General features: G+C 39.8%; 1 protein-coding gene across 2 annotated transcripts in view; it reads left to right on the top strand.

The window, feature by feature from the left end:
- Positions 1-19,028, top strand: part of RFX4 (regulatory factor X4) — a 166,884-nt gene that overhangs the window by 94,926 nt on the left and 52,930 nt on the right. For both annotated transcript variants that reach the window (XM_032645833.1, XM_032645834.1), the window contains one exon: positions 5,997-6,160. In XM_032645833.1, the coding sequence (XP_032501724.1) occupies positions 5,997-6,160 (164 nt within the window). The remainder of the gene's footprint in view (positions 1-5,996; positions 6,161-19,028) is intronic.

Here is a 19,028-nt window from a genome sequence, read left to right as displayed (position 1 = left end):
CTCATCCACTTCAGTGCATTTGGAGCTGGTTACCCTCCATTCTCAAGGTCTGGTCCCCATGTCCACCTAACACTGCCGGTAGGACCATCTTTGAATACAAACAATCTAAGAATTTCATTTCATTTAAAAATATTACAGTTAAGGAATGGGGAGGAGAAATAAGGGAGGATTGAAGCACTGGTTATATAACCAAAGAGACAATAAAATCTTCTTGCCTAAAATGCCATCCAAAAGAATCTTCCAACAGGATGGCAGGAAACCGCACATTTCACCCCATAAACCTGAGGCCTTTCTGTTGAAAGAAAATGCCTTTCAGGCAGGAAAAAAAAAAAAAATAAAGTAAACCAAAGACACCACCCTGAGATCAGGTGTGGGCATTCAATTTCAGGGAAGATAACCCAGGCTCTACAGGGGCTATAAAAATCAGTAGTTATTGGTGAAAAAGATGCTGGAGATTCCCTTTTTGTGTGTTTTGTGGGGGGGCATGTGCTGTTGGAGATGGAGGGGAAGAGGATGAGGTAAGGCAGTGAATGCTTGTTGAGCACTTGCTGGTACTTGTGCAGCTTGTTTACAGTTCCCTCAGGAGCCCAGTGTAGCAGTGGTACCACCGTATGTGAGCTATCGCTTGGTTCTTAGACATGGCTCCAGAAGAGGTGGCAGCGTGTTGGCAGAGAAGGACTATTCTTCCTGCTCTTGACTTCCATCCACCAGATTCTTAAATTTCCCAAATTCCTTGAGTGACCATTTACGTGGAATTATTTTCTTTTTAAAGAAAGCAAACTCACTGCTTTCTCTCATATTGTAGTTTGGCTATGTCTCACGTATCAAAGACAGTGCACTGAGATCTGGGCAAACCATGACTCGTGACTGGTTAAGACAACACTGGCTTCTGTAACAGATAAGCCCCAAGTCTTAACACAGTGAGACAATACATGTCACAATCCAACGTGGACGCCCTTGGTTGGAAGGCTGGTTTCTGGGGGTGGCTCAGGGACCCAGGCTTCTTCTACCTTGTGGCCACACCCTGCCCTAGAGCCTTGGAGTCCCCTGTTCAGCTGATGGATGGGGAAAAGGATTACAGGGAAGACATCCCCTTTCTTAACCTTGTCAGCCCAGAAATAAAATGCATCACTTTTGCCCATAGTCTGTTGGCAAGAGCTGGTCTCACAGCCCCACCTTGAGGTAAGGGGAGCTGGGAAGTGTGGCCCCTCACTGGGCGGCAGCTTATACTACTAGAGAAGAGGAGCTCTGGTGGATAGCTGTCCCTCTCTGCCACAAAAGTACGAACAACAAAACTGGTGACAGTCCTCCCTTATGTTCATATCTAGCTTTGTACATCTCAAAACTTGATCATCATCTCACTTCACTGAATTCCATTCATCAATTCCAACACTTGTTGGGCATCTAATGGTGCCATATGCTGCTCTAGCCCCCAGAAATGGGGTGACAGGACACAGTCTTGAGGGAAAAAAAAGGCACGCACACCAGCAATTAGGATGCAGAATATATGGTCCAGAAACCTTGTGAGGGCTTGAGTGCTCCTGCGGGAAAAGTGCTAGACTTGGAGCTTAGGCTTGGATTCAAGATGTGGCTCAATTCCTCATCCTAGAAATGAAGGTAAAAATATCATCCCTGCCTATCCAGTTCACAGGATTACTGGAAGGAGGAGATGAGACAATGCCTGGTAAAAGGCCATACAAATGCTTGCTCTCGTCAGATACGTCAACCAGAGAGTTAAGAGAGGTCACACAGTTGGTTAGATCTTTGTCACCTAACACTGCTGGTCCAGTATTCTTTCTACCCCTGGGCAGGGGTATTTGGTGGCCATTTTTGAGATGGCTGATCAAGATGTTGTTCATTCTACCCAAACACAAAAGAATGAAGGGGGGTATTTTACCTCTGATGGGCATGGCTTTCTCCTACAGCTGAGAAAAGTCATTGGTAAATAAATGGTGGATGCATCTGGTACACTTTGATGATGTAGTTTGTTTCAGGTCTTCAAGATCTTTAATATCCATTGAGGTCACAATGTAGACTAGTATTACAATCTTAAATTATCTTATTGTTTGCTTGTTCATTGTTTGTCTCCTACCACCACCATGGAAGCCCTTGAGGGCAGGGACCTTGTTTGTCTTGCTTACTACTGTATCCAGGTCAATTATACTCTCAGGCTCTCAGTAAATGTTTCTTGGGTGGGTGAGTGGATGGATGGATGGATGCGTGGATGAGTGGATGGATGGAAAACCGCCACAGACTTACAGCATTGTCAGGCAAGCACAAAGAGTCCAGGTCTGCATGTAGGGGACTTGCTGCAAAGCCTTCTCCAAACTACATTGCACAGAGAGCTGTAAAATCAGATAGTCCTGTGTTTGAGTCCCAAATTCACCACTTTCTAGCCTGTGACCTTGAGCAAGGTACTTAACCTCTCTGAGCCTCAATTTCTTTTTTCTGTAAAATGGAGATAATAACTGTATCTACCTCATAGTAAAATTGTGATGATTACATGGAAATTGTATACATAAAGTGTCTGATTTCAAACTCAGAGCATAATAAGTGGTAGGTATTTTGGTAGTTATTGTTTTGTCAAGTTCCTTTTAACACTGTAGCAATTAAGTACCCATGACTGGAAGTCACCAGATATGTTTCCACAAGGTGCCAATATATTAGGAATGAACTAAACATAGGCATGGAAAAGAAATAGAAAACTTACTTAGGTATTCTTAAGGAAATCATCTCCTGATACTTCATTGAACAGAGAGAAAAAGGGCTGGGAGTTCAAGGGACTAAAGTAGATAATCCAGGAAACTTGGTTTAAATAATCATTTTCAATCATTTACCCCTGATTCGCTCACCATTAATGCTTGCAAGGAGTGAGGAGAACTTTTCCCTTCTATCTAATTACGTTTCCATTTGTTAAATGCCTTCATCCTGCCAGGCATCTTACAAGCTATCTTATTTCATCCTACTGATAGGCAGATACCATCTCCATTTTGTAAAGGCTGGTAACTCTCATATTTGTATATTCATTTAGTCCGAGCTCTAGATTCAAATGACTTGCCGTCTAACTTACGGTGGTCTAATCAGAGCTCTGATTTTCACTCCCAGATTTGTTCTTCCCAAGTCTTAGATTGCCACTACCACACACAATTGCTCAAACCACAAACCTCGGTTCTTCTTTTCCCCTCACGCTTCATATCTAGTCTATCAGGAGCTCCTGTTGGCTCAGCCTCCTGATATGAACACTGTGTCTGTCCATTTCACCCCTGACTTCCAAGTATTAGCCCTTGAGCTTTACACTGTTCTCCCTCCTTTTTTTTCCTTCTCACTCTGAGGAACTAGTCCACTGGACATTAAATGCTCTTAAATGCAGAGTAGGAAGGGAGGTCAAAACTGGATAATATGCCCTCAACAAAACTGGATAATATGCCCTGGTACCAGGACTGATCAGGGCTCCCTGTGCCACTTGAACAGATTTGAAAAAGACGGATGGCTGCTAATGAGAGTGACTTTCTACAGATTTGTTTTAATGTACACAGCAGCTAATGCTCGCCAGAATTTCTGCTGGAAATTGACTACTCATTAAAAAAAAAAAAAGAGTAGGGCTACATGCAAGGAGAGCTTAGAAAGGCAGATGAATTCAGAATCTACCAAATACTAGGAATCAACTGGGCAATGCTTATTCAGAGTTGGAAGGACAGGCAGGGAGGTCCAGGAGCTGGCCAGAGGCCAGTGCCCAGGGATGAGATGGGATCCGGAGACAGCAGAGGGTTGTCTGGAGGGTAAGCACGTTGTCCAGGAGATGTGGCCACCTCCAGGCCCCAGGCGGCCAGCAGTCAGCTACCAGGTGTCTCAATAAGAACAGGAACCTTGACAGGTGAGCAGAGGCACTATGGGGATCCTGGCTGGGTGACGCTCAGAAACGTAGGCAAGGGTGTCTCAAATGTCTTAGGGCAGTGCACTGATTTCTTGGGCTTCATAGTTGTAGTGCCTCCATGATACAAATAATAATAATAGTAATAATAATAGCAGCTAACCTTTATTGAGCATTTACTATGTGCCAACCACTGTAATAAGTACTTTTTAGGAATCTTTACTAAAATCTAGTAAATACTACTTTTATTCCCATTTCACAGGTAAAGAAACTGAGGCATAGAGATATTATACCCCTAGTTGGTAGTGACGACAGGATTAGAACCCTGGAAGGCAGTCTTCACTCATTTGGATTTTTTTTGTTGGTTTTAATTTTCAATCTCATTGTAAACTTTGCAATATTTTCACTCTCGTGGAATTAACAGAACTGTGACTTTGAGTTTCATAATTTACAAACCTGACCTCCTTTACCACTTTGATCCTGTCTTTGGAAATTACCATTTTCCCTCTAGGAAGTCAGGGGGCATGCTTTTCTCCTCATTCCTCACCCACAAAGGCTCCCATCCAGTGTTTATGCTGGGAATTCCAGCCTGGCCGTGGGGATCAGGGAATTCTGTCCATCCGAGGCTGAGCTCAGGTCACCAAGCTGGGGTCAGAGGAAGCCTGGTCAAAGGAAAGTAAGACCCTACTTCTAAGAGGGGATTGAAGGACAACTGCAGGTCCCCAGGCTGGGGCAGAAAGCTGGGATGTGGGCAGCAGTCCAAGAAGAGGCATAGGTCTCAGGAATGGGGTAGAAGCCCACGTGAAGAGCAAACTAGTCACTAGACTGATTTGTGAAAAGACAAATTCATCCATCCCTTGACTTGCTGTCTGGCTTTGGACAAATAAGTTAATGTCTCTACACAATGGGAGCAGTGATCCTAAGCTGTAGTATTAACTGAGAGAACCTGTGCTAAGTTCCTGACGTATAGTAGCACTCAATAAATACATAACGCTGACACCATTAACAATACCACCTCCAAAGTGTTAGACTTGGGTACTAAATGACCTCCTGCCTTGGGTCAGGATTGATTTGGGGAACCAGGGATGTGGGAAGTGCTGTACACAGGGGTTCAGGAGTGCCCATCTTGGAGGAAAGAAAGATACATAGTACGGGAACCAAGTTGAGCTTGTAAGAATTCACAAAACTTCAATTATTTGTTCCCTAACTTTAAGATGAGTCACTCCTCAATGTTAGCTGAAGTCTAGGTACCTTTAGTGTTATTATACATACCAGATAACCATCTTCTACCGTGTCACTTCACTTCCCTTATCTTGTCCCACCCCCTACCTGCTCTCTCCCTGACCTCCAACTCAGACCCTGGAAGATACAGGGGTAGGGGGCCTGCTATCCTCATATTAATAACAATAACTCCATTTTGAGTGCCCTCTAGATTTCTGTCCTGTGCTAGTGGTTGGACTTGGGTGTCCTCGTACCTTACTGTCCAGATGGCACCGTCTAGCGTCCCATAATGACGCTAGCCAGCCAAGGCTGCACCAAGGGCTCTTTGAGAAAATGGTCGAATTTGGCCCCGAAGAGGCCTTTGCACTTTATCCATTTTGGGGGCGCACAGGATTGTATCAGGAGACTTCTGTCTGTGACACCTACTCTTCTTCCTCCTAGACACAGTCCTCTTACCAGCAACTCGCACAATGTTCCCTTCCTTTCCAGAACACCCTGGGGTCCCCGAGGCACCAACAGGCCCAAAGAATAGTTGTAGTGCTCTGAGCTTTTTAGAAGCAACATCCCACCTTCCCTTTCTTAAACTTTTTACCCAGACCACGGTCAGCATGAAGGGGCAGATGGGTTAACTGGCTACTGCTCTCGCCCAGGGCAGGATAGACCCCAGGCTGCCAGGCCAAGTGCTTCTCCAGCAGGGGGCATGCACCCAGACGGGCAGGGTGAACACTTGGGACAGGAGGACCTTCCGGGGCCTCGTAAGCCACCCAGGCTGGGACGGCCTCTGCTGCTGCAAAGGGAGAAGAGAATAGCGCTGTGGACTGGGCTGGCCTTGGCTGAGTCCCAAGGCTCTGCTGGGAGGACCTTGTATAACCTCAACGGTTCTTCTCTCTGTGGGTTGATACAGGTTCAAAGTTTCCTTCTGCACTTTTGGCAAGGAATGCCGCCCCACATGCTGCCCGTGCTGGGCTCCTCCACGGTGGTGAACATCGTCGGCGTGTGTGACTCCATCCTCTACAAAGCTATCTCCGGAGTGCTGATGCCCACTGTGCTGCAGGCATTACCTGACAGGTGGGCACGCTTCTCCTCATATCCCCTCATGACTGGTTTGTCCTCAGCAGGTATTGTTCCTGCTTCTCATTTATTGAATAGAACCATGCACTGTCTGGGGGCCTCCCTTGTAAAGGCCATTAATATTGGACTTTAAAATATTAAATTTTATTTATATTTTTGAATATAAATAAAATTTAGTATTTCCAGTATAAATAAAATTTAACATTTTGAACCTCTTCTATCATTCAAAATTCAAAAAGGATGATATGTTACACAGTGAAAAGTCTCCTAATCTTCTTCCGCACATACCCAGGTCCTCTCCCCAGAGCATCAAATACAGTCATTTTCTTAGGGCCCCGTCCGGATCTGCTATGCACATGTAACCAGTGCATGACATATACTTTTTCTTACTCAAATGATGACATACTACATATGCTGTTCTGTACCTTGTTTCAAAAAAACAAGTCTTGGAGATTGTGTTGGGCAGCTTCTGTGCCCCTTCAGATGCAGGCTCCGCTGTGTTCCATGCTGCCTTCTGCCCGGTGAGGGGTAGGTGGGGAGGGTGGGCTGCATGGAACTCCTTACGGGGCTCCCTTTCCCTCTGCCTTCCAGCCCTGATCAGCTGGTGGTGGGGAGGGGGTCAGAAGGGACATCAAAGGGAGGGAGGAGAGTGAAGTCCGGAGATTGCCTCACTACCTCCCTCCCTATGAGGTCACCCCCGGCTGGCCACGTACCTCCACTGGGCTCTGCTGCCTTCCAGGCCGCCTCTCTCCCTCCAGGTTGTCCTTTCGTCATGAGGTGGATGAGAGCCTGCTGACCCTAACCCCCGGTTGCAGCGGTCACCTTTATGGGTTCTCCTATGCCTATCCACGCCTTTATGACTTGTCCCTTATAAACAAACTCTAGTGTTTTGAGTGGCATCTGTTTCCTGTTGGGACTGCTACAGAGAGCATTTTACATCAGTCTATAAAGAGGTGTTTGTTTTCTTTTTCACACCTGCATATTGTTCCTCCGTATTGAGTCAAATTAGTTGTCTTGATGTTTCCAATCTTGTCCTATTACAATGCTGTGATGAATGATGTTTTTAGTACATTCTTTTACATGGTGCAGTTTGTTAGTTTCCTAGGGCTGCAATAACCAAGTACCACAAACTGGGTGGCTGAAAACAACAAACGTATTCCCTCACAGTTCTGGAGGCCACAAGTCGAAAATCAAGTCGTTGTCAGGGTTGGTTCTTTGCAGAGACTTTGAGGGAGGATCTGATCTGTGCCTCTCTCACAGCTTCTCATGGCGTTCCTTGGCTTGTAGCTGCATCACTCCAGTCTCTGCCTCCCATCTTCACATTGATTCCCACTCTGTGTCTTGCTGTCTCCCGTAAGGACACTTGTCACTGGATTTGAGGCCCACCCAGTTAATCCAAGGTTTCATCTCAAGATCCTTAATTTAATCATATCCACAAAGGCCCTTTTATCATGTAAGGTCAACTTCACGGGTTCCAATTGGACGTATTATGGGGGGGAACAACCCTTCATCCTACTATATAGAGTATATGTGCAGGATAAATTCCTAAAGGGCTGAATTCCTGGTTCAAAGGGTCTGTGACTTAAACTTGTCTCAGTGAGGTTTTAATTTGCATTTATCTTATTACGAATGGAGTTGAATATCTCTTCATGTCTTTAAGAGTGATTTCTATTTCTTTCCCATGAACTCTCTGTTCTTATTCTTTGACTATTTTTCTATTTGGTAGTTGATGTTTTTCTCATTGATTTCTTTTTTTAAATTTTATTTTATTTATTTTTTTATACACCAGGTTCTTATTAGTTATCCACTTTATACATATTAGTGTATATATGTCAGTCCCATTCTCCCAATTCATCACACCACCACCACCACCACTTTCCCCACTTGGTGTCTGTACGTTTCTTCTCTGCATCTGTGTCTCAATTTCTGCCCTGCAGACCAGTTCATCTGTACCATTTTTCTAGGTTCCACATATATGCGTTAATATACGATATTTGTTTTTCTCTTTCTGACTTACGTCACTCTGTATGACAGTCTCTAGATCCATCCACGTCTCTACAAATGACCCAATTTCGTTCTTTTTTATGGCTGAGTAACATTCCATTGTATATATGTACCACACCTTCTTTATCCATTTGTCTGTGGATGGGCATTTAGGTTGCTTCCATGACCTGGCTATTGTAAACAGCGCTGCAATGAACATTGGGGTACATATGTCATTTTGAATTGTGGTTTTTTCTGGGTATAGGCCCAGTAGTGGAATTGCTGGGTCATATGGTAATTCTATTTTTAGTTTTTTAAGGAACCTCCATACTGTTCTCCATAGTGGCTGTATCAATTTACATTCCCACCAACAGTGCAAGAAGTTTCCCTTTTCTCCCCACCCTCTCCAGCATTTGTTGTTTGTAGATTTCCTGATGATGCCCATTCTAACTGGTGTGAGATGATACTTCATTGTGGTTTTGATTTGCATTTCTCTAATAATTAGTGATGTTGAGCAGCTTTTCATGTGCTTCTTGGACATTTGTATGTCTTCTTTGGAGAAATGTCTATTTAGGTTTTCTCCCCACTTTTGGATTGGGTTGTTTGTTTTTTTCATATTGAGCTGCATGAGCTGTTTATATATATTGGAGATTAATCCTTTGTCCGTTGATTCGTGTGCAAATATTTTCTCCCATTATGAGGGTTGTTTTTTGTTTTTTGTTTTTGCGGTATGCGGGCCTCTCACAGTTGTGGCCTCTCCCATTGCGGAGCACAGGTTCTGGACACGCAGGCTCAGTGGCCATGGATCACGGGCCCAGCCGCTCCGCGGCACGTGGGATCTTCCCGGACTGGGGCACAAACCCATGTCCCCTGCATCGGCAGGCGGACTCTCAACCACTGCGCCACCAGGGAAGCCCGAGGGTTGTTTTTTTGTCTTGTTTGTAGTTTCCTTAGCTGTGCAAAAACTTTTAAGTTTCATTAGGTCCCATTTTTTTATTTTTGTTTTTATTTGCATTACTCTAGGCGGTGGATCAAAAAAAGATCTTTCTGTGATTTATGTCAAAGAGTGTTTGTTCTTCCTATGTTTTCCTCTCAGAGTTTTATAGTATCCGGTCTTACATTTAGGTCTCTAATCCATTTTGAGTTTATTTTTGTGTATGGTGTTAGGGAGTGTTCTAATTTCATTCTTTTACATATAGCTGTCCAGTTCTCCCAGCACCACTTACTGAAGAGACTGTCTTTTCTCCATTGTATATCCTTGCCACCTTTGTCATAGATTAGTTGACCATAGTTGCATGAGTTTATCTCTGGGCTTTCTATCCTATTCCATTGATCTATATTTCTGGTTTTGTGTCAGTACCATACTGTCTTGATTACGGTAGCTTTGTAGTATAGTCTGAAGTCTGGGAGCCCGATTCCTCCAGCTCCGTTTTCTTCCTTCAAGACTGCTTTGGCTATTTGGGGTCTTTTGTGTCTCCATACAAATTTTAAGATTTTTTGTTCTAGTTCTGTAAAAAATGCCATTGGTAATTTGATAGGGATTACATTGAATCTGTAGATTGCTTCGGTAGTATAGTCATTTTCACAGTATTGCTTCTTCCAATCCGAGAACATGGTATATTTCTCCATCTGTTTGTATCATCTTTAATTTATTTCATCACTGTCTTATAGTTTTCTGCATACAGGCCATCTGTCTCCCTAGGTAGGTTTATTCCTAGGTATTTTATTCTTTTTGTTGCAATGGTAAATGGGAGTGTTTCCTTAATATCTCTTTCAGATTTTTTGTCATTAGTGTATAGGAATGCAAGAGGTTTCTGTGCATTAATTTTGTATCCTGCAACTTTACCAAATTCATTGATTAGCTCTGGTAGTTTTCTGCTGGCATCTTTAGGATTCTCTATGTATAGTATCATGTCATCTGCAAGCAGTGACAGTTTTACTTCTTCTTTTCCAATTTGTATTCCTTTTATTTCTTTTTATTCTCTGATTGCCATGGCTAGGACTTCCAAAGCTATGTTGAATAATAGTGGTGAGAGTGGACATCCTTGTCCTGTTACTGATCTTAGAGGAAATGCTTTCAGGTTTTCACCATTGAGAATGACATTTGCTGTGGGTTTGTCATATATGGCCTTTATTATGTTGAGGTAGTTTCCCTCTATGCACACTTTCTGGAGAGTTTTTATCATAAATGGGTGTTGAATTTTGTCAAAAGCTTTTTCTGCACCTATTGAGATGATCATACGGTTTTTATTCTTCAGTTTGTTATTATGGTGTATCACATTGATTGATTTACGTATATTGAAGAATCCTTGCATCCCTGGGATAAATCCCACTTGATCATGGTGCATGATCCTTTTAAGGTGTTGTTGGATTCGGTTTACTAGTATTTTGTTAAGGATTTTTGCATTTATATTCATGAGTGATATTGGTCTGTAATTTTCCTTTTTTGTAGTATCTTTGTCTGGTTTTGGTATCAGGGTGATGGTGGTCTCATAGAATGAGTTTGGGAGTGTTCCTTCCTCCGCAATTGTTTGGAAGATTTTGAGAATGATGGGTGTTAGCTCTTCCCTAAATGTTGGATAGAATTCACCTGTGAAGCTATCTGGTCCTGGGCTTTTGTTTGTTGGAAGATTTTTAATCACAGTTTCAATTTCATGCCTTGTGATTGGTCTGGTCGTATTTCCTGTTTCTTCCTGGTTCAGTCTTGGAAGATTATACCTTTCTAAGAATTTGTCCATTTCTTCCAGGTTGTCCATTTTATTGCCACAGAGTTGCTTATAGTAGTCTCTTAGGATGCTTTGTATTTCTGCGATGTCTGTTGTAACGTCTCCTATTTCATTTCTAGTTTTAATGATTTGAGTCCTCTCCCTCTTTTTCTTGATGAGTCTGGTGAATGGTTTATCAATTTTATCTTCTCAAAGAACCAGCTTTTAGTTTTATGGATCTTTGCTATTGTTTTCTTTGTTTCTATTTCATTTATTTCTGCTCTGATCTTTATGATTTCTTTCCTTCTACTAACTTTGGGTTTTGTTTTTTTTTTCTTTCTCTAGTTCTTTTACGTGTAAGGTTAGATTGTTTATTTGAGATGTTTGTTGTTTCTTAGGTAGGATTGTATTGCTGTATACTTCCCTCTTAGAATTGCTTTTGCTGCATCCCGTAGGTTTTGGATCGTCGTGTTTTCATTGTCATTTGTCTCTAGGTATTTTTTGATTTCCTCTTTGATTTCTTCAGTGATCTCTTGGTTATTTAGTAACGTATTGTGTAGCCTCCATGTGTTTATGTTTTTTACATTTTTTTCCCTGTAATTGATTTCTAATCTCATAGCATTGTGGTCAGAAAAGATGCTTGCTATGATTTCAGTTTTCTTAAATTTACTGAGGCTTGATTTGTGACCCAAGATGTGATCTATCCTGGAGAATGTTCAGTGCGCACTTGAGAAGAAAGTGTAATCTGCTGTTTTAGAATGGAATGTCCTATAAATATCAATTAAATCTGTCTGGTCTGTTGTGTCATTTAAAGTTTGTGTTTCGTTATTAATTTTCTGTTTGGATGATCTGTCCATTGGTGTAAGTGAGGTGTTAAAGTCCCCCACTATTATTGTGTTACTGTCGATTTCCTCTTTTATAGCTGTTAGCAGTTGCCTTTTGTATTGAGGTGCTCCTATGTTAGGTGTATATATATTTATAATTGTTATATCTTCTTCTTGATTGATCCCTTGATCATTATGTAGTGTCCTTCCTTGTCTCTTGTAACATTCTTTATTTTAAAATCTATTTTATCTGATATGAGTATTGCTCATCCAGCTTTCTTTTGATTTCCATTTGCATGGAATATCTTTTTCCATCCCCTCACTTTCAGTCTGTATGTGTTCCTATGCCTGAAGTGAGTCTCTTGTAGACAGCATATATATGGGTCTTGTTTTTGTATCCATTCAGCAAGCCTGTGTCTCTTGGTTGGAGCATTTAATCCATTCACATTTAAGGTAATTATCGATATGTACGTTCCTCTGACCATTTTCTGAATTGTTCTGGTTTTGTTTTTGTAGGTCCTTTTCTTCTCTTGTGTTTCCCACTTAGAGAAGTTCCTTTAGCATATGTTGTAGAGCTGGTTTGCTGGTGCTGAATTCTCTTAGCTTTTGCTTGTCTGTAAAGCTTTTGATTTCTCCATCGAATCTGAATGAGATGCCTGCCAGATAGAGTAATCTTGGTTTAGTTTCTTCTCTTTCATCACTTTAAGTATATCATGCCACTCCCTTCTGGCTTGTAGAGTTTCTGCTGAGAAATCAGCTGTTAACCTTATGGGAGTTCCCTTGTATGTTATTTGTCATTTTTCCCTTGCTGCTTTCAAGAATTTTTCTTTGTCTTTAATTTTTGTCGATTTGATTACTATGTGTCTTGGCATGTTTCTCCTTGGGTTTATCCTGTATGGGACTCTCTGGGCTTCCTGGACTTGGGTGGCTATTTCCTTTCCCATATTAAGGAAGTTTTCGACTATAATCTCTTCAAATATTTTATTGGGTTCTTTCTCTCTCTCTTCTCCTTCTGGGACCCCTGTAATGCAAATGTTGTTGGGTTTAATGTTGTCCCAGAGGTCTCTTAGGCTGTCTTCATTTCTTTTCTTTTTTTTTTTCTTTATTCTGTTCTGCAGCAGTGAATTCCACCATTCTGTCTTCCAAGTCACTTATCCATTCTTCTGCCTCAGTTATTCTGCTATTGATTCCTTCTAGTGTAGTTTTCATTTCACTTATTGGATTGTTCATCTCTGTTTGTTTGTTCTTTAATTCTTCTAGGTCTTTGTTAAACATTTCTTGTATCTTCTCGATCTTTGCCTCCATTCTTTTTCTGAGGTCCTGGATCATCTTCACTCTCATTATTCTGAATTCTTTTTCTGGAAGGTTGCCTATTTACACTTCATTTAGTTGTTTTTCTGGGGTTTTATCTTTTTCCTTCATCTGGTACATAGCCCTTGCCTTTTCATCTTTCTTTCTGTGAATGTGGTTTTTGTTCCACAGGCTGCAGGATTGTAGTTCTTCTTGCTTCTGCTGTCTGCCCTCTGGTATATGAGGCCATCTCATTGATTTTTAAGAGCTCTTTATTTTTTAGGAATATTAACCATTTATCTGTAATAAGAGTTGCAAATCTTTTCTCATTTTGTTCCTTTGTTTTTGCCATACAGAAAATATATTTGTGTAGTTGAATTTATCAGTCCTTGTTTTTATGGCTTCTGGATTTTGTTTCATTGTTTTAGAAGTCTTTCCCACTCCAGTTACAAAATAATTTTCCCATGGTTTATGCTACAAACTTTATGCTTTGATTCTGTGCTTTTGAACTTTTATCCAATTTGGAATTCATCCTTGTGTAAGATGTAAAGTATGGCTTCATTTTTTCCCCAACAGCTCTCCCTATCCCCATACATATGTTAACTATTCCATTTTTTCGTCACAGATTTGAGGTGCCTCCTATTTAATGTAGTAAATGTTATATGTATTGGTGCTATTTCTAGACTTGCTAGGCTATACCATAGATATTTGTATATATTCATGTTCCAGGGTCACGCTGTCTTTAAGCTTTGCACTTCTAAACATATTTTAATATTTGATAGGCAACTCCTCATACTTATATCTGTTTGTAGAATTTTCCTATTATTGTCTCTTATTTTTCCATATTAAGTACTTTAGCATCAGTTTGTCTATTTAAGTATTTATATACATATAAAAATTTATATATAAATATATGTATGTTCATTGGGATTACATTACACTTATAGATTAATTTAGGGAGAATTACATCTTTACGGTATTGAGAATTTCTAGAAAAGAACACTGTTTGCCTTGCCATTTATTCTGGTCTTAAATTTTGTGGCCTTCAGGAATGTTGTAAATATTTTTTCATGTAAATCATATATAATTTTAAAATTAAATTCATTCTTACTTTTTTTTGTTGCTATTGTAAATGCAGTCTTTTCCTCCATATCTCTTGACTGGTGGTTGTTTATATATATGAAAGCTATTGGTTTCTGTGTGTTATATTTGGACCTGACTGTTTTAAATTTAACTATCTTAATGTTGTATTCCTTTTGGGAGCTTCTCTTAAATTTTCCAGGCTTAGAATTATATTATCTAAAAATGTCTTTCTAATTTATTTCTCTTACCTAATTATGTTGGCTTATTCCTCAAGAACATGTTAAAAGCTCTTGACTTTAATGAGAATGCATCTATTGTTTCTTGGTTAAACATGATGCTGGCTTTGGATTAAGAATGAGATATTCTATCATGCTAAGGAATATCTGTATTTTCTTATTTCATTAAACTTTTGATGAAGAATGGTTGTTGCATATTATCCATTGCTTTCCATCATCTATAGAAGTGATCATATTATCCATATCCTAATATTGAACCATTCTTGAATTCCTAGAATACACCCACTTACTCATAGTCTATTATTTTCTTTAATGTGTTGCAGGATTTTATTTTCTATTTTATTTAGGATTTCTGCATCAGGAGTCAGAAGTGGAATTGGTTTGCACTTTTCTTTTTTGTTGAATCTTTGTCAATTGTTGGTATCAGCGTTATTTTTGCTTCATAAAAGGAATCTGGAAGGTTCCCTCTGCCCCTACTTTTTTTCCTAAGGTGTGAAACAGTTTAAATAGCATTGAAATTATTTGCTCTTGAAGATTAGATAGAATTAATTCCTCTTTGAAGGCATCTGGGCCGAGTGTTTTGCGGGAGTAAATCTTTGAAATTTTTCTTCTTTTTTTCCTATGGTAATTGGTCAGTTTAGGTTTTCTATCTTCTCTGAGGTAAGTTTTGGTAAATTATATTTTCCTAGAAAATTATCAGTTTCTTTCAGATCTTTAAATTTACTTGCTTAGTGTTGAACAAAGTGGGTTTGTAGATTCATTGAGTTTCCTTTGTGTCTGTGATTATTTCTGTTTTACTGCATTTTTGTTTGCATAGTTGTGTTTTCTGCCATTTCTTTGTGAATAGGTTACCTAATTTGTTTAATTTTTTTCAAGGAAAAAGCTCTTGGATATATTTATTGGTATTATTATTATTTCTTTTTCTCTAACATATTAATTTCTACCTTTAATTTATTTATTTTTTAATAAATTTATTTATTTATTTTTGGCTGCATGGGGTCTTTGTTGCTGCGTGCAGCCTTTCTCTAGTTGCAGTGAGCGTGGACTACTATTCGTTGCAGTGCGCAGGCTTCTCATTGTGGTGGCTTCTCTTGTTGCGGAGCATGGGCTTCAGGCATGGGGCCTCAGTAGTTGCAGCATGCAGGCTCAGTAGTTGTGGTGCATGGGCTTAGTTGCTCCGCGGCATATGGAGTCTTCCTGGACCAGGGATTAAACGTGTGTCCCCTGCATTGGCAGGCGGATTCTCAACCACTGTGCCACCAGGGAAGCCCTGCCTTTATTTTTTTAACTCCTTTTCCTTTCTTAAGTTTACTCTGTTACTCATTTATTCAACACATATTTATTGAGTGCCTCCTATGTGTCTGACTCAGATCTAGGAAGTTGGGTTATATCAGTGACCAAAAAAATTGACCAAAAAATAGATGTTTGATGTATTTACTTTCTTTTTCTTTCTGAATTTTCTTTCTTTCTTTTTTTTTTTTTTTTGGCTATGTTGGGTCTTCGTTTCTGTGCACGGGCTTTCTCTAGTTGCGGCGAGCGGAGGCTACTCTTCATTGTGGTGCGCAGGCTTCTCATCATGGTGGCTTCTCTTGAGGAGCACAGGCTCTAGGCTCATGGGCTTCAGTAGTTGCAGCACACAGGCTCAGTAGTTGCAGCACATGGGCTCAGTAGTTGTGGCTCACTGGCTTAATTGCTCTGCAGCTGTGGGATCTTCCTAGACCAGGGCTTGAACCCATGTCCCCTGCATTGGCAGGCGGATTCCTAACCGCTGTGCCACCAAGGAAGTCTGGCAGGTGGATTCTTAACCACAGCATCCCCAGGGAAGTCCCTATGTACTTTCTTTTACTTTTGGTTAGTAACATAAGTATTTCAGGCTCGGCTTTTTCCTTTGAGCACTATTTTAGCTTTATCTCATAGGTTTTTTGGGTTTTTTTGTTTGTTTGTTTTTGTTTGTTTTGCGGTATGCGGGCCTCTCACTGTTGTGGCCTCTCCCGTTGCGGAGCACAGGCTCTGGACACGCAGGCTCAGCGGCCATGGCTCACAGGCCCAGCTGCTCCGCGGCATGTGGGACCTTCCCGGACTGGGGCACGAACCTGTGTCCCCTGCATCAGCAGGCAGACTCTCAACCACTGTGCCACCAGGGAAGCCCTATCTCATAGGTTTTGATATGTAATATTTTAATACTGTTATTTTCTAGATATTTTGCAACATTGATTTGGAGTTCCTTCTTGTCCTAAGAATTTAAATAGAGCATTTAAAAATATCCAGTTGTTTGGAGCTATTATTTCCTGGTTATGTTATTCATTTTAACTGTACTGCTTTGTGATTAGACTGTTTTCTGAACTATTTCTTCTTTTGAGACTGTGCTTAGATTTTGTTGTCTAATATATGGTCAGTTTTGTAACACTTGAAGAAGCACTCTGTATCTTCATACAGACTTTTTGACATATATGTATTTGGACCAAATTTATTGTTATTTAGTTCTTGTGTTGTCTTAGTGTTTGTCCACTTAGACTGTTATGGACTGAGAAAGGTTAGTAAGTTAAAGACTGATTTCTAATGTGTGCCAACATATTTCACCTTGTATTTCCTATTATTTTGTTTTTGAATGTTAGTGCTTTGATATTTCTAATTGCTTCGTCTTCAGTGTGAGTTGTAATACCTTCCTTATGAATTACAACATCTTCATTGTAAATTGCACTCTTAGCATTATAAAGTCTCATTTAATTTTTTTTGGCCCAGAATTTAATTTGTCCGATATTGAAATCATGACCTCTATTTTCTTTTTGTTTTCATCTGAGGGAATACATTTGCCCACTCTTTTATTTTTAACCTTTATAACTCACTTGTATACAGAACCATTAGAATTTGTTTTATTATCCAATCTGATATTTTTCTCTTATAAGGTAAGTCCAGCCCATATACATTTATTGATACAACAGATACTTTTGTTCTTAGTTCTATCAGTTTATTTTATATTATTATTTATATTTTATAGCTTTTAATTTAATTTTATTTTTTAAATTCAAGTTTATTGAAGTATACCTTATATTCATTAACATTCATCATTTTTAGTGTATACAACAAAATGTAAAATAGTTTCATCACTTCAAAAACTTCGCCTGTTTTGTCAGTGCCTCTCCCCACTGGCAGCCCCTGGCAATCACTCATTTATTTTCTGTGCTTATACTTTTACCTTTTCCAGAATCTTATATAAATGGAATCACATGGTAAATAGCCTTTTGAGTATGCCTCACTTCACTTAGCATAATCCATGTTGTTGTGTGTAACAGTAATTTGTTTTTTTTTTAAATTGAAGTATAGTTGATTTACAATGTTGTGTTAATTTCTGCTGTACAGCAAAGTGACTCAGTTATACACATATATACATTCTTTTTTAATATTCTTTTCCATTATGGTTTATCCCAGGATATCGAGTATAGTTCCCTGTGCTATACAGTAGGACCTTGTTGTTTATCCATTCTATATGTAATAGTTTGCATCTACTAAGTCCAAACTCCAGTCCATCCCTCTCCTACTCCTCCTCTCCCTTGGCAACTTCTACGTCTGTGAATCTGTTTCTGTTTTGTAGGTAGGTTCATTTGTACCATATTTCAGATTCCATATATACATATCATATGGCATTTGTCTTTGGCTTAATTCACTTAGTATGATAATCTCTAGTTGCATCCATGTTGCTGCAAATGGTATTATTTCAATCTTTTTTTATGGCTGAGTGGTATTCCATTGTGTATATGTACCACAACTTCTTTATCCATTCATCTGTCAGTGGACATGTAGGTTGTTTCCATGTCTTGGCTATTGTAAATAGTGCTGCTGTGAACATAGGGGTGCATATATCTTTGCAAATTATAGTTTTGTCTGAATATATGCCCAGGAGTGGGATTGCTGGATCATACGGTAATTCTATTTTTAGTTTTCTGAGGAACCTCCATACTGTTTTCTGTAGTGGCTGCACCAATTTACATTCTCATCAACAGTGTATGAGGGTTCCCTTTTCTCCACACCTTATCCAGCATTTGTTATCTGTAGGCTTTTTAATGATGGCCATTCTGACTGGTGTGAGGTGGTACCTCACTGTAGTTTTGATTTGAATTTCTCTAATAATTAGCGATGTTGAGCATCTTTTCATGTGCCTATTTGGCCATCTGTATGTCTTCTTTGGAGAAATGTCTGTTTAGGTCTTCTGCCCAGTTTTTGATTGGGTTGTTTGGTTTTTTTTGTTGTTGAGCTATATGAGCTGTTTGTATGTTTTGGAAATCAAGCCCTGTTGGTTGCATCGTTTGCAAATATTTTCTCCCATTCCATAGGTTGTCTTTTCATTTTCTTTATGGTTTCCTTTGCTGTGCAAAAGCTTTTAAGTTTAATTGGGTCCCATTTATTTATTTTTGCTTTTGTTTCCATTACTCTAGGAGACAGATCAAAAAAATTTTTTTGCCATTTATGTCACAGAATGTTCTGCCTATGTTTTTGTAGTAGTTTTATAGTATCTGTCTTACATTTAGGTCTTTAATCCATTTTGAGTTTATTTTTGTATATGGTGTTAGAGAATGTTCTAATTTCATTACATGTAGCTATCCAGTTTTCCCAGCACCACTTATTGAAGAGAACATCTTTTCTCCAATGTATATTCTTGCCTCCTTTGTTGTAGATTAATTGATCATAAGTGCATAGGTTTATTTCTGGGCTTTCTATTCTGTTCTGTTGAACTATGTGTCTGTTT

Source organism: Phocoena sinus, chromosome 10 (genome assembly GCF_008692025.1).
Source record: "Phocoena sinus isolate mPhoSin1 chromosome 10, mPhoSin1.pri, whole genome shotgun sequence".
In the NCBI taxonomy this organism is placed as follows: domain Eukaryota; kingdom Metazoa; phylum Chordata; class Mammalia; order Artiodactyla; family Phocoenidae; genus Phocoena; species Phocoena sinus.
This window is presented reverse-complemented; position numbering and strand designations above follow the sequence as displayed.